General features: G+C 34.2%; 1 protein-coding gene across 2 annotated transcripts; it reads left to right on the forward strand.

Moving 5' to 3' along the window:
• The first annotated feature begins 8,036 nt into the window (after positions 1 to 8,036).
• On the forward strand, positions 8,037 to 13,278 carry LOC141388922 (FAST kinase domain-containing protein 4). Of its 2 annotated transcripts, none has more exons than XM_073959688.1 (6): positions 8,037 to 8,259; positions 8,451 to 8,701; positions 8,771 to 9,496; positions 9,559 to 10,083; positions 12,571 to 12,640; positions 12,706 to 13,278. In XM_073959688.1, the coding sequence occupies exons 2-6, from the start codon at positions 8,488 to 8,490 to the stop codon at positions 12,914 to 12,916; spliced, it is 1,746 nt and encodes a 581-aa protein (XP_073815789.1). In that variant the 5' UTR covers positions 8,037 to 8,259; positions 8,451 to 8,487; the 3' UTR covers positions 12,917 to 13,278. The 2 variants fall into 2 exon arrangements, 1 of the variants encoding a protein (XP_073815789.1); XR_012408958.1 differs by having other exon boundaries at positions 8,149 to 8,259; positions 9,559 to 10,297; positions 12,485 to 12,640.
• The last annotated feature ends 82 nt before the right edge of the window (positions 13,279 to 13,360 follow it).

Genomic DNA, 13,360 nt, shown 5'->3' on the forward strand with positions numbered 1-13,360 from the left:
GTAATATGTACATACGTGCGAACTTCGAAAAATATGTAGATCCAAAGGATGCAACTTTCGAATAGTTTAGCAATCTGTAAGGATGGTGTAAGAGAACAAAAGGCCGTGTAAAATGTTGTGTCAGGCATTGGCGGATACAGGTCAGTGCTATATTTATTTATGGTCAAGTGGGTATTTATGCGCTTAAAAATATCTCATTGCAGGCAAGGATCTGATGGAAAACATAATGAATGAAATCTCAATATATTGGATGCACTGTGAATTATACGGAATAATGGCTCCGGCACATACGGTCCGTTGTGCTTCGCGTCACGCGTTAGAAACAACAACCACATGAAAAAAGTGTAAGTGATGCCAAGTTTGTCATTGAAGTTTTCATGTGGTTGTTTTAACGCGACGCTCAACGTACCGTATGTGCCGGGGCCTTAAGACAATTGCAGAGTATGGTTAAACTTCTATTATGGAACATCAGTCGTGTTTTTTGGTTATGACGAAGCAGATTTGTTCAAAATATCCCTAGTAGGCCCCTCTTGCTAAGGAAGAGTTATCAGAACAGCAGTTTCGTCTCAAGTGCTGCTGTGGTTGGCATCACGAAACCAGTCCTATGTGGTTGTTGTTTTTAGCTACACAAAACGTCAAGCAATGGATTAAACAGAACATGAACCCACGTTCAGATTTCGTAAATCTAAACTTACTATAAGGCACGTTGAAACACTCCTTTCGTTACACCTGTAGGATGAAAATAGTGAACCCATTTTGCATCTATGAACTTCAGCCAACAATTTTTGGGGATAATGTCCAAACACACTGATTTTATTTAAAACATATGTACATACCATGGTAGAACAAATACAAGGTAAAGTTAATACTACAACAAATACAACTCGAACAACAACCACAAAGGAATTTGTTTTTGTTTGTAAACCTTAGTGTCAACGTAAATGTAAACAAAACAAGGAAATGTCTATAAATTATTGGAATTTAAAAAACTAATATTTTTCACATTTGATTGAATATTTTGGAAAACATGAATGAAAACTCGTTAGATTTCCAATTTGAATGTTTCCATATCATTCCACTAAATGCATAATTTCTCGCAGAAAGTAGAATACTTGCAAAAATGTTTCGGGTCGCTGGTAATTCATTGAAAAAAGAGAAGATGTTTCAATCATTTGCTTTTGAAAACAAAAAAGCACATGTTTATTAGGGCTTTATTCTTTTCAAGTTTAACAAAATACCACACATATTAACAAATATTGTACCGCCTCTATAAGCGATGTTTTAGTGTGCGGCATGTCGTTCGGACCTGGAGGAGGTTACATGTCAATGATATGAAGCCGTCTTTATGGGAAATAGTTTTTTTTTCTGATGAATAAATTTGTTCTTCAAAAATATATATCCCTAATATACATCGAACATAGAAATAAATACATAAAATGTCGAATGGAATTTGACACTAACACTACAACCCAGTTCAGTCAGCTGGGTATTGCTGCTACCTTTTCTTGTTCTACCATGTGTACATACATAGAACAAAATATATTTTATATATCGAATTGAGATGTTTCATTTGTTTACGCCGTATAAGGGAGTTAGAAATAGAGATTTTGCATATCCTGGCAATAACATCGGCTGCATTTCCTATTACAGCAAATATGTAGTTTTCTGCCGTACTGCCTCACCATCGGCTTTCTTGATGTGTTTCTAGCAGTGTTTATTCATTAATGTTGATAAATTTCATTCTGAATCGTGGATTTCATCTTTTCTTCGCATATAATATGTTTGGATTTGGTTAATTGAAAATTGTGATTCAATGTGCCCCATCTGAAATTATAGCTCTGTTCCAGAACTAAAAAGTTTTTACGATTTTTACCACTTTTACGCATTTTGCGTTCCCGTACACAAAATTTATATGAAAATCCTTTACGACTTTTACAACTTTTACGACTTTTACCACTTTATAAAGTACGGGAACAGGCCATAAGCATGGTAGAACAAATACAAGGTAAAGTTAATACTACAACAAATACAACTCGAACAACAACCACAAAGGAATTTGTTTTTGTTTGTAACGTTACTGCCAGTTGTATTTGTAAACAAAACAAGGAAATGTCTATAAATTATTGGAATTTAAAAAACTAATAATTTTTCACATTTGGTTGAATATTTTGGAAAACATGAATGAAAATTCGTTACATTTTCAATTTTTATGGTTCCACATCATTCCACTAAATGCATAAATTCTCGCAGAAAGTAGAATTCTTGCAGAAAAGTTTGGGGTCGCTGGAAATTCATAGAAAAAGGAGAAGCTGTTTCAATGTTTTGTTTTAGAAATCAAAGAAGCACATGTTTATTAGGGCTTTATTTTTTTAAATTTTAACAAAATACCTCACATATTAACAAACTTTGTATCGCCTCTACAAGCGGTGATTTACTGCGCGGCTTATCGTTCGAACTTGGAGGAGGTTACATATCATTGATATGAAGAAGTCTTTCTGGGAAATGGTTTTTTCCGAATGATATATTTTTTTTCTCAAAAAATATATGTCCCTAATGTACATCGAAATAGAAATGAATGTATAAAATGTCATATGAAATTTGACACTAACACTACAACCCAGTTCAGTCAGCTGGGTATTGCTGCTACCTTTTCTTGTTCTACCATGGGCCATAAGCATGAATTATTAGTAATTCTGGATATTTAGATGCAGCGATACTTACCACTGTCAACATTTTTGAAGAAAAGTAACACGCGGAATTATTATTGATATTAGTTTAAATAGTTTTTAATTCATTTATTAAATTTACATATATTTGTATTTCATTAAACCAATATTTATGAGACTTCAAAGCATATTGATATTTTATATTTTTGTTTACAATTTTCAAAAATGAAGTTCACACTAGTATTACGTACAACAACAAATTTCTATGTGGTTGTTGTATCGATTGTTGTACAACAACACTTGCTTTTACCTGTAATAATTGTACCATGGTCAAAAACCATGGTAGAACAATATAAGGTATGAGCAATACCCAGCTAATAGCTCATTTAGACTAGCCATAAATCCTCGACTGGATTTAATAAATCCAGTACAAATCTCATTGCATTTAGATATACATTTTGGAGGATTTAAATGGCAGTCAGCTGATTTTTGTTCAAAGCACAATTACCAAGGTAGATGCATCAGCCCTTCGGATCGAATTTGAAACGTCAAAAGAATTTTTTGTAAATTGAATTCGTCTCAAAAAACATACGGCAAATTACAAATTTATTGTTTAATATTGAAAATGTTAGCACATTATGCTACTAATGCTAAATAAAGTTCAAATAAAGAGTTATTTTATCGCAGTTAGCCCATCTAAAATAAATAAACGAATCATTTTATCGTTTAGACATCGTAAATATTAGTCTTGGTTGATAAAAATCAACTTTGTACATCAAAACAAATTTAATTTTTCTGCCTTTTTTACAATTTTTTTACATTTTAAATTATTTTTATTGTAGCAATTCACCGATGCATCTACCTTGTTTCTTGTACCAGCTTGCAACTTTATGTATTTTCTAGCAACATGTTGCAAAAAAACAGAGTTGTATACGAGGATTTATGCCAGATTTAAAACAAATCCACCCAATACGAGGATTTATTTTTGTATGGGAAATCTGGTAGATTTTGGCTGGATTTAGCAAATAAAACCTGATAATGTGCTAAATCCGGCTAATGAAGTCATATCTAAATGGGCTATAATACCCCGGTTACACTATTGAAGGTTAACCCACTGGGTTTAATAGATCCAGTGGGTTAATCTTTGCTGGTTACACTTTGCTTTTCGAGGATATAAACTGTCAGCTGATGTTTGTTTACGTATACATACAAAATAACTAATAAAGTCGTGTTTAACACTTTTACAATTTCTCGTATGAGATATCGTCCCCTCTTTGCTAATATTGGTATATTTTACACACAGGGATACATTTTTGTATCATGGTATCAAGCGTACTTTTTGCTAAAAAAGTGTCTAATGTAAAAAAATAAATAATTTCATGATTTTCAAATAACTTTAGCTTTATTAACTCCATAAAATCTCATGTGACCAATCGTAAACGTGTAAAACACGACTAACTCTGTTGCAAAAACAGTGGCAACTTTTGGTACTTTTTGAGTAGAGTTGGATTTTTTTGCACAAATACCGAATACAACACTGTATTTTTGGTGGATTTGTGCCGGATTTAAAATAAACCCAGTCGTGAGAGGATTTAATTTTTGTATGGCAAATCTGGTCAGATTTGACCAGATTAAGCAATAAATCCTCATGAAGTGGGTTAACCCGGCAAAAAGCTGTAGTGTAACCGTGCTATAACTGAACTGGGTTGTAATGTTAGTGTCAAATTCCATACGACATTTATTATTTTTATTTCTATTCAAGGCATATCGACCAGGTAGTGGCATCGAAAATTTTCTTTATGTTGTTGGGGAAATTACAACAAAAAGAATTTTTTTATAAAGGGATTTGACACTTCATATTCGAACAGCTGGTGTGATACTACTACCTGGGTACTTGTGCCATGTTTCTATATTCGATGTATAATAGGGATATATATTTAAAAAAAAAAACATATATCATGCAGAAAAAAACTATTTCCCGTAAAGACTTCTTCATATCAATGATATGCAACCTTTTCCAAGTCCGAACAACGTGCCGCACGCACACTATAAAAGCCTGCGTACATAAGCTGCTCTGCTTGATTGCCTTGCTTTCCTGCTTCATTTTTGACATTATAAAAATAAAAGAATAAAGAAGGCCAAGGAAATTTCGAACTGGGTTGCCCTTTTCTTTTTTATTCTTTTATCAGAAGTAAGCGAGGTAAGCAGGCAAGGCAGCTTACCTTGCTTACTTCTGATAAAAGAATAAAAAAGAAAAGGGCAACCCAGTTCGAAATTTCCTCGGCCTTCTTTATTCTTTTATTTTTATTATGTCAAAAATGAAGCAGGAAAGCAAGGCAATCAGGCTGAGCAGCTTATGTACGCAGGCCTTTAACACCTCTTATAAAAGCGGTACAATATTTATACCCTTCACCACTATGTGGGGTGGGTATTATAAGTTGGTTTTGTCCAAACAGTTTGTAACGCATCGAAATAATGGTCCTAAACACATACATATATATACCAAAATGAATTCTCGACGAGCTGAGTCGATCTGTCCATCTAAGCCTTGTAATCACGCTACAGGTCGCAATTTTAATCCGATCGTCACCAAATTTGAAGTTTCCGGAAGGGAAGAAGCCTATTGATTTTGGTGATGGTCGGATAATATTCAGGGGTCGGAATTGGCAAAAAAATTATTTGGAGAAAAAGTCAACATTTTATTTCAAAGCGAATATCACAGCAAAACCTGCTAATGAAAGTAGAAAATATCACCCATGGTACATGGTAGAACAAATACAAGGTAAAGTTAATACTACAACAAATACAACTCGAACAACAACCACAAAGGAATTTGTTTTTGTTTGTAACGTTACTGCCAGTTGTATTTGTAAACAAAACAAGGAAATGTCTATAAATTATTGGAATTTAAAAAACTAATAATTTTTCACATTTGGTTGAATATTTTGGAAAACATGAATGAAAATTCGTTACATTTTCAATTTTTATGGTTCCACATCATTCCACTAAATGCATAAATTCTCGCAGAAAGTAGAATTCTTGCAGAAAAGTTTGGGGTCGCTGGAAATTCATAGAAAAAGGAGAAGATGTTTCAATGTTTTGTTTTAGAAATCAAAGAAGCACATGTTTATTAGGGTTTTATTTTTTTAAATTTTAACAAAATACCTCACATATTAACAAACGTTGTATCGCCTCTACAAGCGGTGTTTTACTGCGTGGCTTATCGTTTGAACTTGGAGGAGGTTACATATCATTGATATGAAGAAGTCTTTCTGGGAAATGGTTTTTTCCGAATGATACATTTTTATTCTCAAAAAATATATGTCCCTAATGTACATCGAAATAGAAATGAATGTATAAAATATCATATGAAATTTGACACTAACACTACAACCCAGTTCAGTCAGCTGGGTATTGCTGCTACCTTTTCTTGTTCTACCATGCCCATGGTACAATAAAATTTTTTTCATGTTATGGTCTATTCTGTCAAAAGCAGGGTTGACTTTTATTATTGTTGTTGACATTATGCAATTAAAAACTGCTTTAACACTATATCTTAAAATTGAAAACAAGGACAAATAATTCTGTTCGCGTGGCTAAATTAAATTGTTGATTTTTAATACGTAGTTATACTTGAGCAACAACGATTTGACAAATATTAATATTTATTGTTGTAAAAGTACGGGAACGAAAAAATTACAAATATTGTAAAAATTCTAGCTGAAATGTTGGCGTATCTGGAAATCGGATGCCAGCAGTCAAGATGGTAGATCTACCAAACTATTCAAGTACAAGATAAGGAATGACATTTTTGTTTTTACTGTCTAAAGTTTTGGGTACAAGTTTTGCTATTTTTGGAACACCTTTCTAGCAATAAAGCCCTCGGCACATACAGTCCGTTCGGTGACACGTTGGGACACGCGTTGTCCCAAAACAGTTAAATTATGTTTAACTTTAATGCGTCAGCCACATTGTTGTTTTTCAAAAAACTTGGCATCACTTACACTTTTTTCATGTGGTTGTTGTACCGCGACGCTCAACGCATTGTATGTGCCGAGCACTTAATATTTTGGAGCATAGCTGAAGTGAATTTTACATTTAACTCTACTTGGTACTTTTAACATAAATATTGAAGTTCTAAATTTCATATGTTTTTGTTAAACCGACTAACTATGCAGATACGTCTACCTCTATTATTGCTCCATGTCATTTGACGTTTCAAGCCATGACTACAGGGTTGTACTTTTTTGGCAATTTTCATACCTGCCCTACCTCTATTTTATTGTATCATGATATCACCTTTACAACGATGTAACGTAGGTTGTCGTAGGTGGTCAAACAACGAAGATATCGCAATAGCCGCTAATAGAACCCAACTTTTCATTTACAAACATGTACATGTAAATTCGTATTGGGCGGAAATCGATCGCGCCGTGCAAGACATATGCCCAGTATGCGGCATGGGCCCGCACGACACACAACACCTTTTTAACTACCCGCCAAATCTACCCATCTAACTCTAGTGGATCTGTGGCTACATCCCATCGAAGCAGCCACTTTTCTGGAACTGGAGATAGACCCAGAGCCAGATTGAACAGAGGAACGAACATATAAATATAAACATAAAAAAACACTGTTACAACAACAACAACAACTTTTCATTTTTGCTATTTTTATAATAATGACGAAATGACGAGCAAAGTCTGACTATGAAAGTAGAAAATCCCATCTTTACAATGATGTAAAGCAGGTTGGCGTAGGTGGCCAAATAACAGAGATATCGCAATAGTCGGTAATACATCCAATTTTTTTAATTTTTTTGTAATCACGCTACACGTCGCAATTTTGATTGGATCGTCACGAAGGAAAAAGAGGAGAAGAGGAAAAAAACTATTGATTTTGGTAATGGTCGGATATTATACAGGGGTCGGATTGTGAAAAAAACGTATTTAGAGAAAATGCCAACGTTTTACTTCAAAGCAAATATCTTTGTTCTGTAAAGGCCTGGGTACATAAGCTGCCTCGCCTGCTTACCTTGCTTGCTTCTGATAAAAGAATAAAAAAAAGAAAATGACAACCTAGTTCGAAATTTGCCCGGCCATCTTTATTCTTTTATTTTTGTTATGTCGGAAATAAAGCAGAGAAGAAAGGCAAGCAGGCAAGGCAGCTACTCAACACTCCGTTGGAAAATATTACAAATTATCACGTAAAAAGACACACCTTTTATCTCACATATTTTTACAAAAATGTCAAAAATTTGTTAACCCGACTGTCTGTGAAAAAATTATGGACAGATGGAAGACAGCCGACAAATGTGTTGTAAATCAGAGTTGCATTTAAAGACAAACTGTCTGGTGTAAAAGCCTAGTTAGTAATATTTTTCTTTTTTTTATAATAACAGTTGCGAATTATAACGGTAAATTATAAAAGATAACGCCATTATCGGTTCCATTTTCGATCTACAGGTCCCATGCAGTAACTAGTATTCGTTCTTTTGTGGTTAGGTTGGCAACGCTACGCTGCCATCTGTGTTAGCCGTAGCCGTCACCGTCATTTTCCGTGTGTTGTGGACTTTTTTAATTTTACAGAAGAAGTAAATAAAATAATTTGAATTTCTATATTAAAAATATATTGACAATGGTCTCAGAGTACATGTTATTACTTGTACAATATCGGGGAGATATAATGGCCAAGAATTACAAAAGAAAGTTGTCGATTTTCTTTGAAATTCTTGAATCAAAACAAACAAAGAAGGTTATGTAAACTTTTTGTCTTAATTTCTAGCTGTTAAAGTAAATCAAAAATCAGAAAGTAAATCAAAATGATGGGCTTACGATTCTATGCAACCACGGCTAGCCATTTGTTTAGGAGGACGACATTTGGCGTTAATGTCATGAGGTCAACTTCTAATGTTGCTGCTGTTGAGGCCAGTAGTACATCAAAACAATCTAGCAACACCACCAGCACCAGCCCAGGAGCCGGTAAAGAGTCAGCTGATGCAACAGTTCCTGAAGATGCCATGAAAAATCCCAAGTGTATGTGTAATTATATGTATATGATTCCACATTAAATTATATTTTTATATACCTTTTTACTCATTTTAGATTCTCTTGTTGCTGCTGCCTTTGAAAACTTGCAAAAAGATGATTCCCAGTCATCAGCAGCATCATCATCAAAAACTAACACCACCCCCGCAAAGGGTGCCAACATAGATGAACGTATTACCAACGCCAAGACCATTAATGGTCTCTTGGGTATTGCTGAGGGCAATACTGTCATAACACGCAAACATGCTCTTCGCATTGTATCCATACTCTCAGAATGGAGTAGCATCAATCGTGTCAAATTAAATGAATTTGAAAATGATCCACGTTTCTTAAAGGTTTGTCGAATGTTAGGACGTACTGTTGCTAAAAATGGCAATGGCGACAAGGGGACTGATAATTCACAAAAACGTATTTCTGGGTTTCGCACTGATGATCTCAATACCGTATTGGGTGTAGCTGGTGATGATGAGGCTGCCAAGCTAATAGCCAGTATTAGCTTACCACAAATGGTTAAGGTTATGAGTACCTTGGCTGCACGGAAAAGACGTAGTACACCACTATTACGCTCTTTGGCATTCAATATTAGCAGTTCCACAGAACATTTGGATTTGAAACAATGTGGTGATGTTTTTTATGCCATGGCTACTTTGAATTTCCAAGATTCCGTATTGGCTGCCAAGCTGTGTTCTGATATCCAGGTGGCTTTGCCCAAGAATACTGATAAATCGGCTGTGATTGGTTCCATTTTGACTAGTTTGGGTATCTTAAAATACAGAGATTTGGGTAGGTACTAAATGCAGATACCCGATCCAGCTTTTACTTAAATTATTTAATATTTTTTACAGACATTTTGGAATCTCTTACCCAATGGACAATTAAACATAGTGATATCTGCCGGCCACAAGATTTAAGTGCTCTCTTCCTAACCTCAGCCATGTTGAATTTTAAAAGTTCAAACATTGACGAAGTCCAGCAAAAGCTTGCCAAAACAATTGTACAACAAGATTTTAGTAAATCTATTGATTGGCTGAATCATGTTTGGGCAATGACCATACTTGGCTTGAGTACAAATCAACAATTGGAAAGTGTATTGAGTAAATCATTTGTGGAAAAAGTACAATCAGAAAAGACTGGTTTGAGTGCAACATCTAAAATGAAGTTATTACATCTCAATAGCTATGCTCAAATGTTGGCTACAGATTACAAAGGTGAACTAATACCAACCGATAGTGAGGTATATAATGTTCCAATGGCCCATGCCAAGGGCAAACAAGTGCTGGTCAATGGCCTATTGGATGCTCTAAAGAGCCTGCTGCCTTCACAAAATCATGTCCAGAGTTTGGTTGATAGTAAAATGGGTTTCCTAATTGGTGAGTATATAGAGGGATTTTTCCTATGTTTTTCGGCATGAAAAATGTCGGAGGTTATTCTAGTGGTCTTCTAGCTAGCCTTCTATCAGAAGACCTTATGGTCTTCTATAAGAATACCTTGTGGTCTTCTATAAGAAGATCTTGGGATTTCTATGAGTAAATCTTCTTGTCTTCATTAAGAAGAACTTGTGGTCTTTTTTGAGGAGACTTTGTTGTATTTCATGTGGGAGACCCTGGTGGTCTTCTATGAGAAGACATTGCGGTCTTATATACGAAGACCTTGTGATCTTCTATTCGATGTCCTTGTGATCTTCTATGAGAAAACCTTGTGGTCTTTTATCAGGTGCCCTTGCGGTTTCTATGAGAATACCTGGTGATCTTCTATATCGTCACCTAAAATTCAAGTAAAGGAATTATGTCTAGCATTCTAAAAGTCCGAAGTGGCGTACCCCAAGGGTCCGTCCTTGGACCCCTTTTATTCATTATGTTCGTGAATGATCTATTTTGTGCCGTTGAGGGCGTTAATTGCATTCCAATTGCATTTGCAGACGATGTTCAAATTCTGTTCAAAGGTAAAGTGGATTCACTAGATGTTCTACAAAATGTTATAAATTATTCTTGTGGAAAAATTATGTCATGGATGTCCTGCAATAATCTTTCCATTAATTTAAGTAAAACAAAGTCAATGATGTTCGGCAATTTTGACCGAAGTAGTCTACAAATTTCGCTTTTTAATATACCCATTAATGCCGTTAGTAACATAAACTGTCTTGGTCTTACACTTGACGATAAATTGTCTTTTTTACCCCACATCAATTTGATTGCGTCTAAGGTTAATTTTTTACTACGGAAACTGTACAACTTAAATTTATCACTTCCATGGCATGTTAAAGCCAAAGTCGTACATGCTCTAATTATGCCTGTTTTTCTTTATTGCATTGAAGTGTATTCTGGAACCAAGAGAGTTATTATTAAAAAATTACATGTACTATTTAATCGAGTAGTCCGATATATATTTTCTATAAAAGGACGTCAACACATGTCCGGCTATGTTATTCGATTTTTAGGGTGTTCGTTTTCAAATTATGTCAATACACGATTATTGTTGCATTTTTACAAAGTTCATAAATTTAAGAAACCTACTTATTTAATAAAACTGTTCCACTTTGGTAGATCTACAAGAAATCCCCAACTTCGCATACCCCGTCTGAACTCGTATTTAAATCGGTCCTTCCACGTCAGAGTTGCACGACTCTATAATGTCCTACCAACCTCACTTAAGTCATTTTCGTATTCTGTTAAACGCTTCAAGGCTAAATATATGGAACTTTGTACATAAAACATTTTTTTATACATTTAAATACTTGCGATATTTGCTTCTATATTGTAAATTTTGATCAAAGTATACAATGTTGTAATTTTCCTTCCTTTCCTAAAATATTCAAGCTTTTATAAGTTTTTACTAACTTGTATTAAGATTTCTTCAGGAGAGGACGTAATTTTAGTAGTACAAATCCGTTTATTTCTGCGGTGTAGCATTCTTATTGAAGACTTCCTAATTGGGATTTTAGTTTAAGTTTTATTTTTAATTTATTAAGTTCAATTTTATATTCTTAATTCAATTTTAACATCATTTACTGTATAATTGATATATGTTTGTATTCATTTTTTGTTTATATATGTAGTTTAATATTCAATGTAGCTTGCTTGCAACCAAATAAAATGGGCATATCCGCCTGGTGGCAAGTTTTTGAAAAATAAATAAATAAAATAAAATAAATAAAATGCCTAAAGACGTAACCCTCAAAGGGTACGTTGAGGGTTACGTCTTTGGGCATTTCTGGTGACGATATGTAGTCCTTGTGATCTTTTATGAGTGCACATGCTGTATATCTTTTTGTCAAGGCATGGAACAATGGTTTTCGAAGAATCACTCCACTTTCTAACTCTCGTAGAGAATAAAATGAAAAAAAAAAAAACACGACATTATACTGAGGTAGCACCAGTTGACCTTGTGTTGTTGTGGGTCAATCCGGTACAAGGAACCTACTGCCAAGGGATCTTTTCATAATTCGGAATAAGGCATTCATTCTAGTGTCTGTGCGCTAGTCGCTCTTTAGGCTCTTTGTAGCTGATTTCGTGAACCCATTTTACTACTTTTGGAAATGCTTAAGAACGGTGTGGATAATATTCAAATTTTTCACAATACAGACATAAGGAATGACAAACAATTTCGATTAAATGCAGATTAAGGGATATTTGGGTAGCGTTTTGAAATTTGTAAGCATTGGTGAAGCCCATGAAATTATGACATCAAAGCTCTAATAAATCCTACTGCCACCAAATGACTGGGGGAGCAGTATAAATCCCGAAATTTCCCGAAAACTCTACCCTCGCTTAGTAAAATATTTGTTGTTTGCAACAAATTTGGGATGGGAAGATGAGAGTAGATGTAGTTGGTTAAAAATCTCTATTTTTTATTTTCAGATGCTGTGTGTGCGTTCGACAGCAAGCGCAATCCTTTGCCACTCGACAAGACACATAAGGATGCCATTAAGTAAGTTTTTCCTTCAAGACTGCAAAAAAAAAAAAGACAAATTTTATTTCTTCTTTTCCCCACAGGGTTGCGTTAATGGTTGTCGACTATCATGACATCTGTCATGGTACCCACAAATCAGCCAGCGGCCTTACTAGTCTTAGCTTTGATCTGCTGGAAAAGAGTGGCTATAAAGTTATACCCATACCCTATAATGAATTCAATACCAGCGATAAACTGCTAAAGCGAGTGCAGTATTTGGAAAGTAAATTCAAGGCCCTCATTAGTAGTAAATAGAAATGAATTATATGATTTAATCATAATTGTTAGAAAGAAAATAACGGAAAAACAATTAAGCAAATGTCTTAGTTTTAAATATAACAACAACAAAAAAGAGAAACAAACCAAAATTGTTACAACAAGAATGTTCGTGTGTATACAAACTTGAATATTTTGTTATAATTATACTATTTTTAAAAAACGATCCACACACACAAAACATCCAAAATCAAGATGATGATAATTAAAACCAATAGAGTACACAAAAAGATAAGTAAAGTTTTATTGTTTAGTTAAAACAATTTAATGTTATTATTTTTAAATTTTAATTTAATATTTCAAAAAGAAACAAATTAACAAGAAAAATTTAACTAAACCATGTATATGCAACTATTGTTTATTTCATTTTATCTGTAATTCGATAAACAAAAACCTCAATAATTCGTGGCAATCTTTGGAATC

The sequence above is a fragment of the Musca autumnalis genome, unplaced genomic scaffold, assembly GCF_047663935.1.
Source record: "Musca autumnalis isolate F117 unplaced genomic scaffold, ASM4766393v1 scaffold_1, whole genome shotgun sequence".
NCBI lineage: Eukaryota > Metazoa > Arthropoda > Insecta > Diptera > Muscidae > Musca > Musca autumnalis.

Excerpts from the sequence above, each read along its gene's own strand:
- LOC141388922 (XM_073959688.1), top strand. The coding sequence starts at position 8,488 with ATGATGGGCTTACGATTCTATGCAACCACGGCTAGCCATTTGTTTAGG. Across the intron at positions 8,702-8,770 it reads TGCCATGAAAAATCCCAAGT|ATTCTCTTGTTGCTGCTGCC; the intron begins GTATGTGTAATT and ends TACTCATTTTAG. Across the intron at positions 10,084-12,570 it reads TAAAATGGGTTTCCTAATTG|ATGCTGTGTGTGCGTTCGAC; the intron begins GTGAGTATATAG and ends TTTTATTTTCAG.